This window comes from Cyanistes caeruleus, chromosome 1 (genome assembly GCF_971803275.1).
Source record: "Cyanistes caeruleus chromosome 1, bCyaCae1.hap1.1, whole genome shotgun sequence".
NCBI lineage: Eukaryota > Metazoa > Chordata > Aves > Passeriformes > Paridae > Cyanistes > Cyanistes caeruleus.
In genome coordinates, this window is record NC_141701.1 from 86,160,888 (window position 1) to 86,184,718 (window position 23,831).

At 37.9% G+C, this 23,831-nt stretch overlaps 1 protein-coding gene across 5 annotated transcripts in view; it reads left to right on the forward strand.

The window, feature by feature from the left end:
* Positions 1–23,831, forward strand: part of CDYL (chromodomain Y like) — a 108,669-nt gene that overhangs the window by 72,832 nt on the left and 12,006 nt on the right. For 2 of the 5 annotated variants that reach the window (XM_086900581.1, XM_086900588.1), the window contains exon 3: positions 13,220–13,264. The exons of 2 other annotated variants lie outside the window; for them this stretch is intronic. In XM_086900581.1, coding sequence (XP_086756707.1) covers positions 13,220–13,264 — 45 coding nt within the window. Of the gene's footprint in view, positions 1–1,634; positions 1,956–13,219; positions 13,265–23,831 lie in introns of those variants that run through there. One more of the 5 variants, XM_086900609.1, reaches the window with a different exon arrangement.

Here is a 23,831-nt window from a genome sequence, read left to right on the forward strand (position 1 = left end):
CAGTGATCTTCATCCTGTCTTTTAAAATGGTGCCATTATTATTTTAATCCTTTTCCATGCAAAGGTAAATGATTTATAGATCACTTCTGCTCTAAGTATGTGAACCAGCAGTCTTGTTACTGCACCTCAGCTCATTTATATTAAGGCTGTTATTCAGAGGGTATGGGGAAATACAAATTCTCAGAATATCTCACAGATATATATATATAACACTAGAATATGTACTGAAATAATGACTTTCCACACTCAGTTTATCACTTCTACCTTGACATCATATGAAAAAGTCATCTTCTAGTTTCATTTTATTTGCTAGCTGTACAGAATTATGGAAAATGGTTTTGGTCAAACAAACGCCTGGTTAAGATTCTAAAAGAAAAAACAAATCATAGTGAGTGAGGTCACTAATTATAAACTGGCAGAACTTCAGTAAAGTGAATTCTGCTAAGAACTTTTCCTGTCCGGGCTCTGGCTTCCTGTCTCGGGCTTAAAGAAACAGCGTGTGTATTCTAAAAACCCACTTGTCCTTGTGCCATGCATACTTTTCACTGTAAGACTGTTAAAATTGGGTTTTTAACCTATTTAATATCATAATCAGTGAAGCATTACCTGAGACTTTCCTGAAAACTTTTGACTCTCTCTGGTTTTAAACATATTCTAGAAAGTTGACAAGTATAGCCTGTGTTGGGTTTTTCTTGTTTGCAAGGTAAATATGACCTCAGTCTTTTAAAGAATGAACTTCACAGGGTCACCACTGAAATGGATTAGAATACTTGTTAAATTTAAAGGAAAATTCTCTGTGCTTAATAAAAGCGTTGGTAGTTTTTGTCCTTTATATTTTCTTTCCAAGACCAGTAAAGACCACCTAATTTCAAGTGCTTGTGTAAGAGTTTCACAATTAAAAATGCATGTCTCAACATTTAAATACAGTCTGCAGTTTATGGGCTATCATGGGATATTTACAAGGATCTTTATAGTTCTGTAAGAGGTAACAGTTTGCTAGAATAAAGAGGCAAAATGCACTCAAGTGCAGTATACTTCCTAAGAGGGAGTAGTCTGGAAGATTTGGAGTGCAGAGTGATATTTTTGACACTGGACACTGACAAAAAAGGTATCCTGGCTCACTGTGCAAATGAGAAAATTGTCTTCATTTACAAGCTGACCAAAAATATTTTATTTAGGGCTCTTGTGGTAGTATGCAATTGCAGGTTTGCTTTTTCTTTTGTCAGTGGCAAATCTTAACTACTGCAGCTTGTTAAAAAGCTGCAGTGGGATAGCTTCCTTCTAGTGCACCTGAGAGGGAAGTGGCATGATAGAATTCTTAAATGTGGATTTTCTAATGTGAAATATTTGTATATTTATTTGATAGTGCAATTTGTGGTGATGTGTACACATACCAGTTAGAAAAATGTTTGAGATGACATGGAAAATGAGCCTGTGTCTAACATTCACTTTGTCTAATATTACCTGCCCCTTAAAATTCCAGAAACTGATGCCCAGTTCTGGAATGACTGCTCAGAGACTTCTGCCTTGTAAATTCAAGGAACAGGATGGCTACTGATGGCTATATATCCAAGCTGATTGATAGCTTCTGTGGTCTAGGGGAAATAATATGGCCAGAAAACAGTAGGAGGCCTGTAGTCAGTGGTGTTCCCCAGGGAGCAGTACTGGCTGCAGTCATACCCAACTTGTTTGTGAATGACCCGAATGAAGGGATGGAATGTACCCTCAGTAACTTTCCTGACAAAACTGGGGGGAGGGCTGGCACACCTGAAGGCTCTTCTGCCATTCAGCAGGACCTTGATAGGATGGAGAGTTGGGCAGGGAGGAACCTAATAAGGTTCAACAAGGGTAACTGCAGGGTCCTGCACCTGGGGAGGAACAATCCCAAGTGCCAGCGTGGGCTGGGGGCTCACCTCCTAGAGAGCAGCTCTGTAGAGAAGAACGCCAGAGTCTTGGTGAGTGAGAAGTTGACCATGAGCCAGCAGTGTGTCCTTGTGGCCAGGAGGGCCAGTGTTACCCTGGGGTACATGAGGAAGAGAGTGGCCAGCAGGAAAAGGGAGATGATTGATCCTCCCCCTCTGCTCAGCCCTGGTGAGGCTGCATCTGGAGTGCTGTGTCCATTTCTGGGCTCCTCAGAACAAGAAGGACAAGGAGCTGCTGGAGGGGGTCCAGTGGAGGACCACAAAGATGATTTGGGGTCTGGAGCATCTTTTATGAGGACAGACGGCAGGAGCTGAGCTTGTTTAGTCTGGAGAAAGGAAGACTGAGAGATCTCAGTAATGCATATAAATATCTCAAAAGTGGGTGGGTGTCAATAGGATGGTGCCAGACTCAGTGATAGCCATAAACTAAAACACAAGAAGTTCCACCTCAATGTGAGGAAGAACTTCTTCTTGAAATTAAGGGTGGCAGAGCATTGGAACAGGCTGCTTGGGGAGGTTGTGTAGTCTCCCACTCTGGAGACATTCCAAACCCACCTAGATGCATTCCTGTGTCACCTGCTCTAGGTCACTCTGCCTTGACAGAGGGTTGGACTAGATCTCCAGAGGTTCCTCCCAAATGTAATGATTCTGTGAACAAATAAGGAGAGATGTGTGTTATTATATCTTAGTTAAATGAAATAGGGTTTTATCAGTACTGTTTGGTTTTTGTTGTCAGTATAATAGGCTTTTGCCCAGAAAATTTACTGGAATCAAGCATTGGAGGTTTTTTTTGCCTAATTTGGGGGAGAATTCAAGTTTCGTTGCCTGAGTCTGCTGCTCTGAATTAATAACATGAGCAAATCTAAGAGGGAATAATCTCACCATATCTCTACTGTAAATCTAAGACTAATTTGATAAATATGGTGAGGTATTTTATTATTTGGTTGAGTGGTGGTGTTTTGTTTGTTTGTTTTGTTTGTTATGTTACTAAAAGTTAGGATAGTAACATATCCTTAGTCTGTGTCTGTTAAGTATATAGAAAATCCCTACTTCTCAGCTATCCTGCTGTCTGGTCATGCCAAGGATCTAAGATCAACATGAAGTCATTAAGAAAGCTCTTTAGGTTGGTTTTAAGTGCTATAAAAGTATCAGGCTGATCTAAATCCCTATGTTTTATGAAGACAGTTAATATGCTATGAAGAATAATTTCATTCATGGAAATGGGCATTTGCTGCCTCTTCTGTTTCTTTTAGTCTTCTCATGATTTTTCTCAGGTGATTATTGAAAAACTCAGTCTGGTGTGAGAATGGCTCAATGGCAAATCACTGAATGATTTGTGACTTACAAAACTAAAATTGTTTCAAAAAGGAGAAAAAGAGATTTTGTCCACTTTTTTTTAAGAGCATCTCGTCAATGCTTCCCCATTATTCCCCTGAAATTACTTTTCTGAGCCTTGTTTCAGTACATAATATAAATAAAATAGATGGCTCCAGCTGGGAGGTAGAGGCCATCTCGTTTACCTTACAGATTGTAAACATAATGATTTTATAAACTTCTTCCAGTAACCTGCTGTAAGGGGTAATTAATTGTAGCATTCCTGAGGTTTCAATTTTGGGCTTAAAATAAGCAAATGCCAAGGACATAGGCTACCGGATACTGAAAGAGTACTATCTTACGGTTTGGAACATATGGGTATGTTCTTTCTTACAGAGATTCTCTGCTCATTTCCAGTATGAATTTTCATTAAGGTCACTGGCATGTGTGATTTTTTTCATAATTATAGTTGCATACATCTGATAGTTAATTGCTTTATAATAATGCAGATAATTCACCATATTCTGATCTCTCCATAAAAGAGCTAATATTTCTTCAAAGCTCTATTTTGTGTTTTTAATAAAAAGTTGAATTTTACTTGTGATGATGGACATGTGTTTTAGGGGGCTTTAGGAACATGCCTATCTCTTTCTTCCTTCAAAGTGAGTTTATTCTTTTACAGTACAGGCAAATCCTATGACACCATTCCATGCTTGTTGCTACCCAAACAAAAAAAATTTTCGTATGAAACCTCAGAACGAAGTTCAGATGTATACTTTTTATTTCTTTGTATATTATCTTCACTTTTTTTGCCCTCCTGTTACAGCTTTTCAATACAATCCACGTGGCATGGGTTTAGGTTTTGATACTAGTAGGTGGTTTGTTGGTTTTTTTTGTTTTCAGTCCATGTTTTTGGCCCTTACTGTGTAACAGTTCTTCACTTGCTGTGAGGTGAAAAGGCATAAGGAATGGTAGTGGGATAGAAATGAAACCTGCAGAGAATGTTACTCCTTGATTTCCAGATTACTTGAGAGGATTTAAGCAACAAAAATCTGTAAGACAGCAAGAAACGCTATATAAGAGCACTGCAGGCTTCATGGCATGCAGATTGCTGTAAAAAACTACTTTCTACTTGGAAAGCTTATTCCCTCAAACCTGCTTAAGTTTCTTGAGCAGAAGACACTCTGCTTCATCTGATGCTTGCTGTTCCACAGCTCCCTTTTTCTGGCAGTCAGTTTTGTTGTGAAGTTCTACAGAAATGTTCTTTGTGTTGTCTTGGTTCTGTCTTTAAAGCATTTAGATTTCTGTAGGACGTTGTCAGTATTTGTGGTTGGTCTGTATTTGTTTTTTTGCTCTTGCAACCATTGTTAGACATTTTAAATTGTGAAACAGATGAACAGCTAAAACACAAATACTTTAAAGTTTGGAGGGTATTTATTTTCTTTGTCTGTGTATCTTTCTCTCAAAACATTGTACATTGTTACAAACCAAAGGAATTCTGTAGACAAACACTCTATTTTACCAGAGTTTGCCTGTTTACCATGCGTTTGCCTGAAGTTCCCAGGATTCTGTTACATTCATTTTATTGCAGTTGTTACAAGCACCCCAGAAGTAATGTTCTATCCTTCAATGCTGTAGTGGTTAGGACTTTCCAAACCTTGGTGCTGCCATAATGTTGCTATTCTTACCCTCTCTTGAGGTTATGGTCTGGCAAGCGTTTCAAGTTGCACTGGCCTTTTTTGCTCTAAATTTCGTGTATATGCTCATGGACTACTCTCTAAATGTTTTATTTATTTATTTAGGAAACTTCAGTACTTGGAACTTTCAATAAAGATATGAATACTCAATTTGAATGACTAATTTTCAAAATATATCAAGTTTGGAATGAACATATATATAGTGAAAAATGTTTCTGTGCTTCTGATTGTTTATATTTGATTATATGCCGCTTTCTGCTGTTTTGCAGTAATACTTATGAATATGTACTTTGTCATGTCATATTTTGTGAAAGAAAATGCATCTTTAAGTGGTCACATTGTTAAGTTAACCAAGAAATGAGTCTTTACTAAGAGATAACAAGGGCTATTTTTGAAATATAGGTTATAAGTGTAAATTAGATGAGACAATGTTAAATTACTTTAATCGAGTTTAATACTAAAATCCATGTAGTAAAAGAATCCATTACACTGGCAAAAAAAACCTCTACAGAAACTGAATTTAGCGATAATTGATTTTTTTGAATCATAAATGCAGCTCTGCTAAGCAGATGAGAAGGAACACTTTTCACTGCAAATTAACATCTCTTAGTATTATAGATGAACGAACATGTTTTCCAGGGAGAAATTTTTAAAACAACAACAAAAAAGGTTTACAAAGATCTTTCTGTGTATTTGTTCACACAGGTGAACTTTCAAGGCCATGACTGATGGTTAGTTTTTCATTGAAAGTGTAACAAGGAGTCATTGCTATATGTCATGTTTTTGGGGCTGGATTTGTTTTTAGCCATCTTACTTGCAGTATTTAAACTTTGTGAACGTGATGAAACTTTATTGGCTTGAGATTTTAGTCTTTAAGCAGAGGAGGCACAAAACCCTCCGGCTCTTTACCTACTATCCAAATTTTAATTACTAGAGAATAAAGGAAAGGAAAATGTCAATAGCAAGATGTTCTGCAGTGAGTATTTGGCTTGCATCAGAGGGAATTATATGATAGAAATGCATGGGATGTTGAGGAAATCCCATGTCCTGAGAATGTCATGTGTTGTTCTGCAATTTTCTTTGAATATCTTTGAATATCAGTTGTCAGTGGCAGTGGAACTGATAATCTGCTCCTCACAAGCCTTTGTGCAATGATTTGTAATTTAACAGAGCTTTGTCCTGTGTCTCAGAGATGTGCTTTTGCTATCATTATCATTTATAATCTGTTCAGACTTGGCCACCTTTTAAGTCCTTCTAAAAATATTTGGCTGTGTGCACACTCAGCAAAACCCTCTTCGTTTTTTATCCATTACATTGCCTGAAGATCGCCTACACCGAGCACAGTCTGGCTTGGAAATGAATGTAATGATGCCTGCAGATGTTTCCTACTAACATGATGCTAACAGCAGAGGAAGCAGTCTCCTTTTCAGCAAACAGATCTTTGTGGCATTGAAATAGATGTCCTTAAAAAATACTCTTTTTTTGTTTGTTTTGTGAGTTGATTTTGTTTGGCTTTGAAGTGGCTGAGTTTTGTAACAGCTCCTTTTGCTATGGGATGGCTGGACCTGGGGCAGGTCCAGAGGCCCTCTCTGGGCAGACCAGGTGGGGAAGAGGCTGCATACCAAATTGCAGCCAGCTGTGGCTGCCTCTGCTGGCAGACAGCTAAGTGCTCTTTCTGCTTCAGCTCCTTTCCTATCCACCTCCTTCCTCCTTGATTGGTTTCATCAGCCTTTTTTATCTTTCTCTAATATGACCCTGTGCTTCACTGTACAGGGGTGTCTCTGTGCCCTTGCAGTGTCCTTTCCATGCCTGTCCTGCTGGGAGCCCATCATCTACTGCCTTCCAGCCTGGGGCAGCAGCTGTGATATGGCAGAGGGACAGAAGCACTGCCAGCCTGGAGCACCCTCCTGCAACTCTTGTTCAGCTCCTGAGCACTCTTGTGGCTCATGAGGATGTTTCCCTGACAAAGTATTCCCTGTCAGTAGTGCAGGGATAAAGGAGGAACCTGAAGGCCCCTCAACAGAGAACTGGCTCTGTTTTGGCTGAGACTCATGGAAAACTAATTTCCCCTTCCCTCCTCCCCCGTATGCTTTGTATATCAGTTAACTTCCAACATTCATGAGTAGCTAGTAACACTGGGCAGTGCTGGACAAAACAGGCAGTTGCAAAACCACTATAAGTAAAAAAAATGGGGGGAAATACCCTCAAAAATTAACTGTTGTCATTTTGCCTCACTAAATTAAGTAAGCCAGGGAAGCACAGCACCCTTGAACTGTCTATGTCCACTCTTGCTTTTGTTTTATCAGAGTCCAGACTCCCCAACATCATGGTCCACACTTAAATGCCAATATATTAGTGGAATCAGACTGGCTTTACTTCTCTGTCTGTAACCCTGCCAAATTCTAGTTTAACACCAAGCATAGCAGAAGGTCATCTCGGAGAATGATTCCTAGAGTTAGCCATAAATTCCCTTGGGCAGTCCAAAAGGTATTGCAGAAAGTTTATCCAATAACATCACCCATATTTAATTTAGAAAGTATTTTGGTTGTGCTGAAACTAAGGAGATTAGCAGTTTCCCCTGATGAATGACTGTTCTTGTTCCTTACCCTTGAAGAAAAATGGAATTGTCATTTTTAATCTGATCTTCTGGAAGTTTCCTCTTACCCCAGGCTATCTTTCTCATCATTATTTTGAAACTGTTAGAAGCCTATAATTTCTTTTACCCAGTCATAGATCCAGTCTTCTGATTTGGAAGTATTTTGCAAATAATGTGTAAACCAAGAGTAATTTTTATAGCATTGAGGTCATTGCAGAAATAATCATTTCAGAGTGGAGACTGAAACCCATTGGAACATTTTTACAAACGCCTTACATAACCTGAGACCCTAAGCTTTATGTCAGAGGTGCAGATACATATATTGGAGCTGTGGTTGTGGCTTCCCAGACAAGTATTCAGGCCTCTCCACAGAAGAGGATTCTTTCCCTCCAGGGTTGATTCAAGGACACAGGCAGAGCTCTCCCCATCACGACTGAAAGCAGCAATTAGCTGAGAATCCAATTGTCACTGTCCACAGTTTGCTAACCTGCCACTGATACCATGGGTCCAGGTACCTTGTCTTTGTATTTCAGCTTGTTGAAAGCCAACTGCCTTTAGGTAGCAGGGAAAAAAAAGGCAGAAGTGTTACACGGTGTGATCACATACGCATCACAGAATACTAAGAAACAGGATTGGAAAAGACCTTTGTCATCTAATCCATGCTCCTTCTCCCCAGACTGCTCTGCAGATGCCATCGTTTATTCAATCAAACTGTTCAAATGCAGAGGAATCCATCAGGGTCACTGAGAAACACCTGTAGCTCTGGGGTTACAGAATGTGCCAGCTAGTAACTGTTGTGTCTGTGCAGGAATAAAAGCAAGGAACTGCAAAATGGAGGTACATTTTCTCTAAGGGTCATCTGGTGGAACAGAAAGTGGTTTAGGCAATGTGATGGAGTCAGAATGCTATCTGCTTTTGTAGATGCCCTCAGGACATCAAAAGTGTTGACAACTCTAGCTGATCAAGGATGTAGTGGAAAAGTTTTATAAGCACATTTTTCATTGGGAATAAATGTGCTTGTCTCTGGAGATGCTTGGGTTGCTGTAGAACGTTTTTTTGTCTGTGAGAACTACAAAATGGGGGGAATTTTTGTTTTCAGTGTTTGACTTGAGTTTACTTGTTGAAATGTTTGACTATATCAGGACATTGTAAGGCACATAATGGAATATAGGTGGATTGCAACACACAGCAGTGGATATACGTTATTTTACCTACAGTAAAATAACAGTACTTACTTTATTTTCTTTACTTATGAGTCATGCTTCTTTGCTTTGTTGCGTAGTATGACTGTACAGGGCCATCAGTGCTAGCTCACTAGAGAGCCTGTGTGGGACAAATGCTTTGGCTTTTGTAGTGGAATGCTACCAGGAGAGGGGGTGTATTTTGAAGGAAAATAATTGTTATACATCGTTGTTTCCAGTTGCTCTGTGACCACTGACATGTAGTTTTTTTTAAGTTACCAAAGCAGAGCGAAATCACTGACAGACCCTTTCAGAGGGTGATTTAGAAATAGCGCAGGCCTACATTCAAGCCATCGATTTCCCTTTACCACATAAAGAAAACATATTTTCAATTAAATAATTTCTGTCTTTCAGTTATGCACATGTGGGACTAAAGTTATGATCAATTTTAAATGTAGGATATAGTGTTGGGTTTCTTCTGCTTCAGTTTTAATCTTCCTTGAGGAGAATACAGTGAATTAATTGCTACATTGGTGATTGCAAATTGTATTGTTTCTTATTTATTTTTGCTACGAGTAACATGAAGGCTATGGATTCGTATTCATACACCAAAAGAATTAAAACTACTACAGTAACTCCAGTAGTAAATGCTAAAATTATGATATTCATGAATGGATACAGGCAACATTCCTTTAATGATAGAAATTGCAGTGGAAGTAAAGCTTTGAGCAGGCAAGCATAGAATTCTATTTACAAATTACTGCAATTTATTAAGTGCCCATCTGACCCTGTTTTGAAGCAGTATTTTTACACAGAAGGAGTAAATCTCAAAACAACAAAACCTGTTTAGGTTTGTTGTGTTTCCACTTTAACCTCTGAGCCAAAATCCATTATTTTCCCACTTCTGCATTTGATTAATTCCTACTTCATGATCATCATACTGGGTTTTCATATTTCACAGGGAACATATATAAGCTAGATGAAAAAGAAGGGGAAAATTTGAACTTTAAACTTGAACCATCCTAAAAGGAAGGGAAAGGCTTTGCTTCCTGGCTAGTACGCACAGTGAAAGACTTATCTTGGGGAGAAGCAGTTGTGAGGGAGCCACCCAAAGTCTCCAGTCTCTCTCTGGAAACAAAATTGTTTGATGGACTGGTAATCATAGAGTCATTTAGGTTGGAAAGGGCTTTAAGTTATCTTAAACAAGCGCTGCCAAGTTCATTATTAAGCCATGTTAGTAAGTCACATCTGCATGGGCAATGCGTTATGGTATGTGAAAGGAATGTGTTTTGCAGTGAAATCTACTATTTACTGTAGTCATTGGTTTAGGAATAAAACATTTCCTAACAGCTTTAGAGTATCTATTCTTTGCACTGTTTTCTGTGTCCTTCAGAAGACTGACAAAGTTGGCAACTAAATAATCCCAAATCGGCTTTTTGAGTACATATTGCACTAATATAATTCTCAGAGATGTCAGGGCGCTCTCTAACAACATTTTCTGGGGGCTTACTGGAGCATTTGTTAGACAGATTTGTGAAGCCTCAGCTTGAATTTTAGTCCTTTTTCTCTCCTTTGTAATCTGCTCTTGCATTTATTGTAGTCAAAACTCTTGCTGCCTGGACCTAGCAGGCAGGGAAGTCCTGCTTGTGAAGAGGAGGTGATGAATAGTCACACTTCTCTGACTGTCCCTGTTCGTGCTTCATCCCACTGAAGACTGTGGCAGCCTCAGCAGATGCACAGCTTTACCTCCCACCTCCCCCTGTACCTTGTGCCTCAGCAGGACATCCTGTTTGCATTTTCTTTCTGGGACTTTTCTCATTCTTTTTTTTTTCTCTACCTAAGCATTGATAAGCTACAAATTGACAGCAGCAATGAAATGGCACTGTATTTCTCTTGCAGATACCTGCAAATGTTTTTCCTGTTGATTTTTTGGGAGAGTTTAAGGAGTATATATCTCAGGCTATTTTCTACAGTGAAAATAAACTAGTCCACAGATGTGGTCTAAAGTACAAGTCATGTTGTGTTTGCAAAAGTAGTTCCCAATCTCAGTGTATTTTATAGCCATGAAACTGAAATATTAGAAGATAGATTCACAGCAGGAAGCGGTTTTTAAAACATTGTTATTTGCTAGCCATTAAACTGGACAAGAATGTGTTATCTTTAGACATGGTGCTTTTCACGTTACTCTGTTATCCTGTCCTCTTTCCCCCTACCTCTTCCAGATGAGTTCCTAGTTTGTGGCAGCACATGGGAACTGATCAGGCTGAACATTAACCCAGTGCACCCCACAGAAATGTTTGGCTTGTTCCTGCTGTTACGTTATTTTTGTCAGATTTTGTGGCGGTTTTGGCATGTCTTCATTTGTTTATGACAATTTATTACTCATTTCTTGACACTTAGGCCGAAGTTGATATTTCTGTCTGAATAATAAACCTAGAGAAGGAAAACACTAATACTTTTGCCCAGATACTCAGTGGTAGTTGAACTGTATTTAATTTTTTTTGTAAATTTGCTTCAGGATTCCATTGGTCTTACTAGAGACTGGGAAAGGGAAAAACAAAGGCGGTAAAAGTGCAGGTGATAGTTTTAAACTGGAATTTGGTTGAACTCTGGAATGGTTCAGGAGATGCATCAGTGGATGGAGGGGATAGTATTAAGGAACCCAGCTGCTTTGTGTCTGGGTTAGGCAGAAATACCTGCTATGAGTGACTTGTTTGTGATGTGGCAGACTATACAAGGAAGAAACAGCAGTGAACGGAAACAAATTTCAATTTTGATGTTAGGTAAACTAGATTGATACTTAAGTACCTCAAAGAATTCAGTATATGCTCCTTGCCCAGGTCACAGGAGTATGCTGAGTCTTATGGAAGGAGTGATCTTCCTGAATTTTCCAACTAAAAAGAGTGCCAGTCTGTGGCAAGAGCAATCAAGCCTGAGGATGTACATGCAGCAGACTTCCTCCTTGTAGGGGGAATGAACTTGGTTACTCAATTTGCAGTGTTGGTCTGATATGAGGAAGGGTATGATCATGCTGCTTCTTGCTTGTAGTCTCTTACCTGATGTTTTGGGGAGCGAAGTGGGGTCTGGAGGGGAGTAATCCCTCTTTGAAAAACAAACCTCACATTAATTCCTCTAGAAATTTCAGTAAGTTTATAATTTTGTTTTAAAAATAATGAAAAGGACAGTCCTACTGCAACATTTTTCTTAATTGTGATGATTCAAAAGAATAACTTAAAAATACTTTGGGATTGGTAGCATTTTAACTGAGCTGTAGGAGGAAATATCTAATGGTGTGGTATCTTTTATGATGTAGCTGGCATGGAAAAGTCATCAACTATCGTAACTGAGGAAAGACAAGGTGTTTATGATTGCAAAACACAAATATGTTGATGTATAGATAAGAACTAAAAGAAAAACTGTAACTTTTGTTCTAGTCAACTGTTAATCTTAGGCAGCACATTAGTGATGTGGTGACATATTCTGAGACCAAATGGAGATGCAGAGTTTCTTATAACTCTGTATATCAAACTGCCAGTGGCAGAATGTCCACAGAACATCCTTGTACAATAACCCTGAAATCTTTGATGCTACAAATTTCCACTTCTGAGCGTCTGTACATTTTAGGATTTTTAGGAAGCATAATTAATTTTGGATAAAGAACTTTAAGTTTTAAATGTGTTTCCAACTTGACGGAATTTAGAATAATTCTGTGTATACAGTTTTGATGCTGAGCAAAATATGCTGCTGTGATAAGGTTATTATTTTTAAATCCTGAAATTTACATGTAAGATGTAAATTTTACATAGGGAAGCTTCTAATTCTTAATTTGTAATGGTATGAAACTGCAAAATATTGGTAAAATATTTTCCAAGTAATGAGTGACCTCTTGTAAAAGGATGAAATTTCTCTACGGTACCCAGTATGGCTCTCCTGAGTATTGCTTTGGATCTCCAGTAGGTTTTAAGTAGAAGGACACTTTTGAAACTGGACTTTGAGAGCAGTCTTGTTTATAAACAGAAATAAACTGAAGAGGTTTAAGGCTGCCTTTTTAAAAAAGTGTTTCTTCTTATATCTGAAGCTACCTCACTACAAATTTTATTACCCAAGGTACCTTCCAAATTTGCTAGTCTTTTAAGCAAGCAAGTCTTGGAGGTATTTCACTTATGATACATATCCCATAGAGACTATCACATTTGTCTGATTCTCTTTTTTTATTGTCAGTCAGCAGTCTTGCCATGGTCAGTCCTTTTAGTCTGTCATTTGTTGTACGTACATTATATTCATACCCATTATAAATATTTTTCTGGTTTCTTATAGCATGCTGGTTTCACCACTAGTATTTTAATTGACTTTGTAGCTTACACTACATTCTACTTTTGATTTTGATCTAATTCTCCTCTCTCTTTTTTTCTTTACCACTGGAAAAATAATTTGTGTTTAGCATCTGTAGCTATGAGAACTTCAGAGTTTTACTTTGCATTTCTAATACCCGTTCTTTATCTGTTTTAGCATCTCCCTGTATTCTTCCCAGTGTTCTTTACTTCCTATTTTCTTGTAAGTATAGCATATTCTCTTTTTCCCCTCAGTTTCTATTGACCTGTTTAACCATGTGGAGTTAATTGAAGCTACATCTCACTCCTGAAGAAAATAATTCAATTACTATCTTAGTTCAGTTTCATTTTTACACCATTTCTTTATGTCTGGGGTATCTTGTTATTTTTCTGAAAAGTATTTAATGCAATATCTTTTTACATAACGCAGCTATCTAAAATTGCACAGCATTCATCTTAGTAGAAATTAAATTTCAATTCCATTCTGTTTGTTTTGTGGTTGGAATCAGACACGAACAGGTGGGTCCTTGGCAGGTTTCAGGAAGCAACCAGTCATGTAATTCATCTATCATTCTGTCTTATCTATGACATGTTTAAATGGTTTCCAAGTTAAAATTGAGCTCACAATTGTGGCTGCTTATGTACTAACCTCATTATTTTTGTGTACACATTCTTTGCTTTACTCAATAGAATTCCTCTGTCTTTTGTATTGTGATTCCTCATGATATTTTTGGTTTTTCTGTGTGTTCTTAGTAGATTGTTTCCTAAGGCAAGATTTAGTATTGTAGGCATCTGCTGTACCTAAAAATGTTCAGACCCTGTCACCCATGAACCACCGCTTAGTAAATACAAGTCTGAGCACAGCTTTATGAACTTCCTGCTGAACACGAGGCTTCAATACTGGACTTCGGAATTGCAGCAGTGGGAGTTGTAACAACATGCAAGCCCAAACTTCAGAAGGAGATTTCATTTTTTCTTTTTCCCTGCTTTTTCAAATTAAAAGGTTGTGGGTCTAAGTCCCTCCATGAATTTGCAGTGATAATATATTTTAAAATCTATGAATTTGCTCTTGAACTGTGAATACATGAGTATGACTCCCGTGAAAAGATGTGCTCCTGTCCACATCTCCAAATAGTCAAATAAACCCTACTATCCTATTGCCAGTTACACAAACTATAAAGTTCTCTCTGAGGCCAGTGCACACTTTGATTTAAAGTATCAGACATGATACACTTGTTTCTTGGTTTTTGTGTAGCTACAGCCATTATGGTACCTAACTAAACCTCCCTTGGTTTTGGTAGGATTGATAGTAATTGCTAAGTCCTACTCTCTGAGATAGACCTTAACTGGTTTGTCTTTTATGAAACTTGTTTGGAAATTTACCTTACTTGCCACATGTTTTTCTGTTGGGTGGTTGTTTTCTCTGCCACAGATGTAACTTCCAAATTTCTTGATTTTTTTTCCCCTTCAAAATTTCAGCCTCCTAGTATTAGTCTTTGTAATAATTCAGAGGGTATGGTTTCATATTTGTACATTGGTCCTGCTGAAATAGTATGTCCCACTTAAATATCACCATGCTAGTTCTGTTGCTTCTTTAGCTGTCTCTTCTGTATAGCAATAGAATCATTGTTGGTACTGTTTTAATCTAGGTTCTAATAATTTCTGTAAAGAAAAAAATCCAGTACTTCATAAAAGCAGATTATTACAAGAAAAAATAGATTTTGGGGATAGGGACCACCTGTAACTAATAATCCTGGCTTCTATATTCCTTGCTTTGTCGCCTGAGGGAAGCCTCTTGGGTAGCTCTGAAACATTTTCTATGTATGGCAGCATGTGTTAATTACTTAATTAGTGGTTTATGGACTTATCAGTTCAGGTTTTTTGTCTGTGAGATTTTTGTACTTTGATAATTTGTTCATAAATATGACAATAGTCAATGAAGTAGAAAGCCTAAGGTGTTACACAGGCACTTATGCTTTCCTCAACAATATGAAAAGCATGCACCCAAACAGAGCCCATGCATGTGATCCATCCTGCTGTGTAAGGGCAGCTCACTGCCTCCAGCCCTTCCAACTGCTGGCAGAGATGCCTTCTCTGCTCACTGCTTTCAGCTGTGGTTATTTCCCTGTGATTATTGTGGGCATTTTTGGGGAGAAGGATTATTTATTTACCACTTTGTTGCAAAATTTGATGAAAACTTTTTCTTATGATGGGTATTTTCCCAAGACTCGTGGCCATCCTAGTGGCCGTAGAATGGTTTGGGGTGGAAGGGACCTTAAAGATCATCCCACCCCTCTGCCATGACAGGGACAGCTTCCATTAGAACACACTGTTCAATGCCTCATCCAGCCTGGCCTTGGACACTTCCAGGGGCAGGGCATCCATGGTTTCTCTGGGCAGCCTGTTCCAGGGTCTCCAGATTTGTACCAGCAGATCTGTGTCCTTCTTTTGCTGTGCACCATGTTCAGGATCTCTGCTGTATCTGCAAATCCCAGGTGTGCAGAGCTATACCATTTGTACTGCAGTCAGGGCAAAATGATATGAAGACAAGTGCCTCCTGTGTTTTCTAGTAATTGCCTGCAGTGGTACAGGAAAAAGCCTAATTGAAAGAGGTTGTCATATTTTTCCTCATGCAAAGTATCTGATCCAAGTCTTACTCTTGGTAGACTTGTTGACTTTAGGACTTTCTCTGAGGTTTTTTTTTTTATTTTATTGTTTCAGTGGAGTATTTTTTTGATGATAGTGATTATTATGAGGGTATTACTGGATATACTCCACAGGTTTTCCGGTTGAGGCAGGTGCTCATATGTGTGCTGATCCTACCTAATATAGACAAAAAACAGACAGGAGAGACCAGATTCAGCTTCAAAGCACAGGTTGTCACTCCTTTCCATCATGCCTCCCTCCTTTCAGCTGTTGCCAATAGATAATATCCTCTGCAACTTCAGTATAAAAGGGTGGATTTGGCATTGTAATTCTGTTCTGAATTACTTTTTCAGTTCAGAGCATCTGACTATCTAGCACCTATTGCATGGGATACCCAAAGGTAATTTTCATTGCCCATTCCTCAGAGAATGTTTTTTTCTAAAACTGTGTTTACACTTTCCCAAGACCTGTAATCTTCTTTTCACCCTATCTTCTCCCACTGGTGCCAATGCCCAGCTCTTGATTTTCACTCCATACCCCTTCACGCAGCAGAAGTGGTCAAGGAGCTGGCAACTCTCTTGCTTAAGTGCAAGGATCAGGACTACATACCCAGCACTGCAATATTTAGTTTTTCACTTGAGGGTTTTAGGAACCTCTTAGAAAAGTCAGAGACTTTTCTTTTGCTCTTCTGCTTCCCATCCCAACCAGTTACTTCTTCCAAGGTCAGTAATTTCTGATGAGGGTGCTGCTGGAGAACAGTTTGCATGTGTATACAGCATTGCAGGTTTCTCAAGTACAAAGTGCAGCTGGTGGTGTTAGGGCACACAGCTATGTGCCTTTGTGTACTGGAAGATGGCTTCAGGTTAATTTGCCATCTCTTAATGAATCTCTTGTTGAATATCCCACAGGAGGTTGAGACAGCTTCTATGAATAGCAGACATCAGATAGTGGCTGGAAAGACATGGACCTTCTTGAGGTAGATACATAAAAATAGAAGTGCTTTTTTCCAGCTGGGATACTCCCCCACTCTGATCTCAGGGTTTCCTGGAAAGTTTAACACGTGCACATCAGTGTCTTGAACCTCTCGAAGTCCTGAGCCTTCTCTGTCTAGTTTTTTGCATTGAAATACCAAATGGTTTTGGGGGCAGTTGTGAATAGAGCTCTTGCAAACTCTGGTATTGAAAGCCTTGTCTGTGTGATAAGAATGAATCTGTCAATTAGTATTCACATTTGTTTTCAAAAAAAAGGTAAGCAAAGGTGTTCTGCTGATACACTATTATACCCATCTATTTAAATTTCATTCATAATGTCCTTACAAGCATTATATACTGTGTGCTATGGCATGTATATGTTTGTGTCTATAGGTGAAACTACTGGGATGTCTTTTGGCAGTATCTGTTCTAGACGAGCCATTTTTCACATCACTCAGGGGATTGGATTAAATTGCAGTGAAGTGCTCTTAATATAGAATGTGTTCACCTTAGGAGTTAGCGTGAAATAGCTGGGTATACTTCAAGTTTAAACCGTAGCCTATTTTGCAATAGCTTCCCTCTGTAGATGAGCCCCAAGAGATGTCCTTGCTTAACTCTCAAATTTTAAAGCATTTTGAAGGAATGCTGTGGTATCATAACCTGCAGCTCCAAAAATATCAAGATAGAAGAGTTTTCCCTTATGAAATGTTCCCAGTATTAAAAGATCTCAAAAAGGAGTCTGTAACCTGGGAAAGGCGTATTGGACTTATTCATGAAAGAAAGAAATGAAACTAACTCTTTGCTTCCCACATCAAATACTTTGATGCATGCTGCTGTGAAATATGGCTGGGATTTCTTGACTGGAGTAACATTGGAGGCACTTAGATATTTTTATATATATTTTTTTTCCTTACAGCCATCTAAAATGGTAAGAATAGTCATGTGCACTGTTTTCTATTTGTCAGTAGCATCTTGACTATAGATTAAGTGGAAGATAAATCACTCCAAAAACAGGCTAAAACTGCAGTGGAAGGGGAAAGCAGAACAGCTCTAATTTATCTTGATGCATAATAAAGGAGAAAAAAAATTGCTGAGGAGTGGGTTTTTTTCCCCTCTATTCTTGGTGAAATAATAAGAACGGAGAAGTCTTTGGAAAACATTTTGGAGTTATTAGGAGGGGGACACTTTCTCTCCACTGAGAGACTGTGGAATGTTTACTTAATACATTATGCATAAAATGCACAGTTCCTCTTCAAAGACAGTAAAACTTAATCATGCTCCTTAAAAGATATGTTGCCAATTTATCTATTATTAACGTTATCCTTGTTGGTTCTGTGAGCATGGTCTTAGAAAATCTTAGGTCTAGTGTTTTGTTATTCCCATTTTTTTAACATATGCCATTTTTTTTAAATTTCCATTTATGCAATGTAAAACAGGCTAAGGTAAATCTATTTAATTCAAGGATGAAAAAATGCCATTTTCACTTGTATTTGTTGCCCACTTCCAGTAATAGAATTTTATGTTCTGATTCGTTGCGTTTTTGGTTGGCATTATGAGTTTATCTTCACACAGATACTTATGCTCTGAAAAGGAGCAACATTCAAAAGCAGAAATAATTAATAGCCTGTAATCTACTAAAGTCCAGTATGACCAGTAATGCTGCCCTATTCCTAACAATATTAAAATAACATATATTTGATGCTCTAAGTAATCTAAGAATCAGAGAAAACTTTCTACACAAGGGGGAAAAGGCTGCTACAGACTCAAGTTACTCTAAATGTAACTTGACAGCCAAGATTAAAAGCTAGTGTAAGATGGAAGAACTTGAAAAGTTGAGTAGAGAAATATTACTGAGGCACATGTGTGTTTCTCTTCTCATATTTGTTTTGTCCACAACAGCAGTGTCCTGTAAGAAATGTAGGTGTAATAATAGCAATGTTTCCAAGTGACATTTACAATTAACACCTATACAAAATATATGGAAAAAAGTAGTAATTAAAAAGCACAAGAAAAGGACTTTTTAGGATTTGGAGGTGGATACTGACAATCAAGCCTGCCAGCCACTGCATGACTGTTTGCTGCTGAGTTGTAGTTTCCTGTTGCTGATGTTCCACCAAGTTCTATCATAATTTGCCATTTAATCTGTTCTTAAAACCTACAGTTTGTAGTTTTGTTGCACTGAAATGTGACATATTTTCAAAAAACAACGGAAGGTGGCTGAAGAACATCTAATGGTTCCCTGTGTAACAACTTCCTTGAAACAGACTCAAAAGTAGTTAACTTTATTTAGCAAGGATAATGGTACAGCACACAAACACTCCCTCCCTCCTCACAGCAAGAGTTTTGAGGAGGGTATCAGCAGCAGGATACTGCAGGGATCATCAGCCTATAATTGGAAGGAATACTGTCCTTTTCCCACCCCCTCTCCTCCAAGGCATCTTTGGGGATGCCTGTTCTGATGCTGGGGTGTGCACAACTTACTGCTGGTTGCACTGTTGGTTTGTACTCTGTATCAGTAGAACATCATATGCTGAAAAGAATTAACCGAAGTTGCATCTTTCTTACCTAAGTGACCGGCATATTCTGAGCACTCTTTCAGAAACACAGAGCAAATCAGCATTTTAGGTGGAATGTACAATAAATTGAGACTTCTTTTTCTTGCAAAAATTCATTGTGACGTTTCAAAGTAAGGGGAACTTCTGTTTGATTCAAAAATGGAAGTGCTATTAATATGCATGCTCAGACAAAAAATAGGCACATACATACGAGGTTTAGAACCCTCATTTTTAGTTTCTCTAGTCTGTGCCAATACACTACAATTCTAAGATATTTCCTGTGTAATCGCTGTAGAAGAAGTGGAAAAAATACTGGAAACTCTTCTGCATTATGTTTGCATTGTGGTATCACTGTCTGGAATTCCTGTCTCCTGTGAAATACTTGATGTAGTGCAGAGTTAAGACTGGAAAAGCTTAACAGTGTTTACAGTTAGAGATTGCTAATACATATGAACATGTAACAAAACACCTCTGTTTGCAGGCAAAAAACTAAATGTGAGGCAACCTGCACTGGACAACTAATGTTGAACTCTTGTGTATTATATATAGAGGGTACAATGAAGAAGTAGAAGTACAGAAAGGACTTGGGGAAAAAATGTAGCTTACTTCTAGCACTGGATTTTATTTTTTTCGTTGAAAATTCAAGTTGTTTTTACCAATCAGTTTTCCAGATCATATTGTTCCCTGTCTGGTACTTGAGTTGTAATCAGTTACAGTTGCAGTTTTATTTCTGCAGTTAACACTAGGAGACATTGCTGCTGATGGTGTTTGTTCATTTACTTATTCAAGTGGGATGCTTCTCATTAACCCCTGCATCACTTAGTGTAGGAAAGGACATAAGTGGTGCCAGCAGGGTACAGGAAAGATATTGGAGTTCCCGAAGCTCCTTGTAAGCATGTCAAGCTTGTCTGAAAATACTGAGTGATTTCATGATTAAAATGAGAGCTGACATTCAGTGCAGATGAATGCCAGGCATTGAGGAGGGGACAAAACAGGCTTACATACCAAACTGCCTGTAGAAAACATAAAACAGTGACTGGTTCCTGGCTATGTGCTGCTGCTCAGGGAAAGGGCATTGGATTTGTTTTGGATAGTTCTCTGCAAGCATCTGTTTGGCCATAGTTTTAAAAAAACCCCACAAAATCCATATTGAATATTGTGTCCTATTTTGGGCCCTGTTCCAAGACTTAGTAGAAGAGGGAGAAGCATGGAGAAGAATGGCAGGCTTGAACTGGCTTCTGGAAAAAGAAAAGGGAAATAAAATTGGGGCTAGTCAATCTGAAGAAGGGCAGTGATGAAAGGAATGAAGAAAGTCAACATGTATGTTCCAGAACTTGCTGCCAAGAGATACTTTGGAAGACAAACCCATAGTGGTTTCAAAAGTAAATTGGACAATCCCGTGGAGAAGAAGAATTTAATTACATGGGGTTTAGTGCAGCCTATGGTTCTGGGCATGCGAATTTTAGTAATTGCTAAGTTTCTGGTTGCTGGAGTTAAAGAAAATACTCAGACAGTATTGTTCACACCTCTCATGTTCTTATGCTTGTTCCTTAGGCATCTATGCTAAACTTTCAGAGACCACATACTCTGTCAGTCAGACCTTAAATTAGAGCACCAACACATATGTACCCGAAAAGAAGCATGCAAAAGAAACTTGGCTAGTTTTAGACCGTCTCTTCAGATGTATCCCCAGTATTGTCACAGGAAGGGGAGTATTTGTATTCAAAGTTTGATATGTAAGCTAAACTGAACTTCTCAGTAGCAGTAAGGCATGAATATCTTAGAGAGGTGCTTGGGATTTTAATTTTGGATTGTTGTGAAGTGAGTGTAACTTGTGTTTTTAACAAAAACACCTTTGTTCTGCCCATTTCCCAAAACTGGTATTTTGTGTCTGTCTTCCTTTGGATAAGACCAGCTCCTTTCTTATCTGTTGCTCATAGCTTTAGGGTTTTTTTCCCCTCCAAGGGCAGTTGCATGAAATTGCTGACTGTTACCAGGTTTTGGCCAGCAGCTGCAAAACAAAGTACTCCTCCTAACTTCCTTTTGCATCTATACAGTGAAGCTTTGGCTTCGTCCAGTAGTAGTACTGTCTTCAGCTCTGAAAACATGTTAATAATTTGCAGGTGACAAAGTTTTTATATAACTATAAGCTGTTTGTTTACACCTTAAACAAATAGTTCTTCATTAGTTGGCAATATCCAGGGTAAACTGTCATTTTTTCCAAGTCCTTACTTATTTTTGGAAGCTCAGTTTGAAAGGAGAGGGCTGTGGTGTTTTATCTTTGTTATGCTATCTCCATTAATGTCTTAAAATGTAGAACTGCTTTTGGTTTGTTACAAAACTCTGTTTTAAAATATTAAAATATAGCTGAAATTATCCTGAAGATAAGTAACCTTAATGTAAAGTGTTCATGTGATGAAATCTCTGGCAATACAGTTAACTCTCAATTGAACTTTTTTATTTTTGTCCCTATTTGCTGTACTGCGTGTTCAAGCCTGAGCATCAAAACCACCTTTGGCTATGTACTTACAAAATGAAATACTGGTTTATGTTGAGTTGTCCCTTTGCTTCCAAGGACCAAATGCCAAGAGAAAGAGCCCCCTGTGCTGTCAAGTATGCAGGGTCCCAAACTTCCATCGGTAATGACAAATGTTAACGTGTTTTAACCCTTTTGGTGCCATATTCTGATCTGTACTGGCTGGCTGAGACTTCTTGTGCAGAATTATGGTTTCTAAAGCTGACAGATTTTTTTTTATTCCAGTCTGAGTATCCTAGAAGTGTATTTACATGATTGGAAAGAGGAGACTTCTGCCTCCGAACTGCAGCTGTCTCTTGCTTGTGGTTTGAAAGAAACTCCAAGCTATTGATAAGTGTAGACAAAGTTTATATAAAAAAGCAGGTCTCTTGCTAGTTCAGTAAACATGAAAATTGGCCTGTGGTGTTTACATCTTGATCTTTCTTGACAGAAGTTTTGTCTCTCAAAGTATATAATCATTGTCTTCTTGCATCTCAAAAGTAATTTTCTCGTATTTGAGTATATCTTTGGAAGGATGAGCTGTGTGAAAATACAGGCTCAAAGGTCTTGAACAAGTTTACTGACTCTTTGGCTTAGTCTAGTCTATCCTGCTCTCCCAATTCTCCATGTTTTTCACTGTGGCTAAGACAAAAGACGTAAAAAACTCGGATCAGGGTTTAAAAATCAGAGGTGATTTCAGTTGTTTTAATATACATTTTCTATGGAAAACCAAGCCTGTGATACCATTTCATCTTGTGTTCCTAAGGAAGTATGGGGCAGCATTGGTGTTCCTGCAAATTCCCTTTCAAGAGAATTCTTTTAAAGGAATGTAATTTCCATAATATGGTTTGCAAGGGAAAAAAATTAAAAGCATTCTTCATCAACTTCATATTTAGTATACACCGAATTTTTTATTCATTCTGCTGGAATGAAAAAAAATAAGCAATGGAAAATTTGGGAATAAATGTGAATTTTTTGTGACAATACAAAATACTAATTTTCCATTTCTTTTTGTTCATCTATTTCTAAAACTTACCACAAACTGAATCCAATTTCTTACTCTTGGCTTTAAACTAAAAAATTCCGAGATATCTTTAACTTCTTCACAAAATAGCAAGATGGTGAGAGGATTAAATCACTAATACAACAAGAAAGACCTTAAAAAGTAGAATAAATTTTTATTATTGTATAGATCCTTAAACAGACAACTTGCTTAATTAATTATAAAGTATTTATAATAAAATATTTGCTATAAAAACTTCATTATATCCAGAGACAACTTTTGCAATATAAATAGAAAAATGTATAATGTTCTAAATTTTAATTAAATTTAGTCTCTTCTCTTATTGTCTCTCTCATACTTCATGTAAGTCAATGTAAACAGCACTTGAATACAGTGGAAATGTCAAGATATTGGATATTCCAGTTGCTTAAGTGAACCTCTTTAATGTTTTCATTGGACCCACAAGTATTTCAAGTATGTTGTAGTTAAAAACAAAATTTGAAATAATTTAATTTTAAAACATAACTTCAGAAAGATGATGACAAATTACAATAACAATTAATAACTTACTTATACATGGTTTAACTCTACTTCTTAAGACACTGTATGCATGATGTTCTGAAGTACCTGTTAGTGAGATAAGGACAGTGGCTTTCCAGAAGATTTTAGTCTCAGGGCTCAATTTTCAGGAAAAATCTTTCAAAACTTTACTGTCTTCGACTCTAACACACTTCCCCAAAATTTTTACCCCTCCTTGTCCTGTGCACACTCTATTACTTTAGTATGACAAATTCTGTGGAGATTTTGCACAGACACCTAAACATACAGAGGCATTCCAGTATGTTCTTTTATATTCTCTATTTGGTATTATGTGGACTACAGAAAAACCTGCCCCTTCTGTGACATGAGGAATGGCCTGTTTACTTGCATGCCTTCAAACTCTCTCTGTGTAAGGGACTGGGAATAAGACCAGCAAAACTTAATTGTCTATTTACCAATTCCAATAGCAAAAAATGTTTAACATGAGAAAGATCTCATTGTCTGTGAATCGATTAAAATATGCATCACTGCATGGGTCTTGTGCTCCTCCCAGAGAAGTA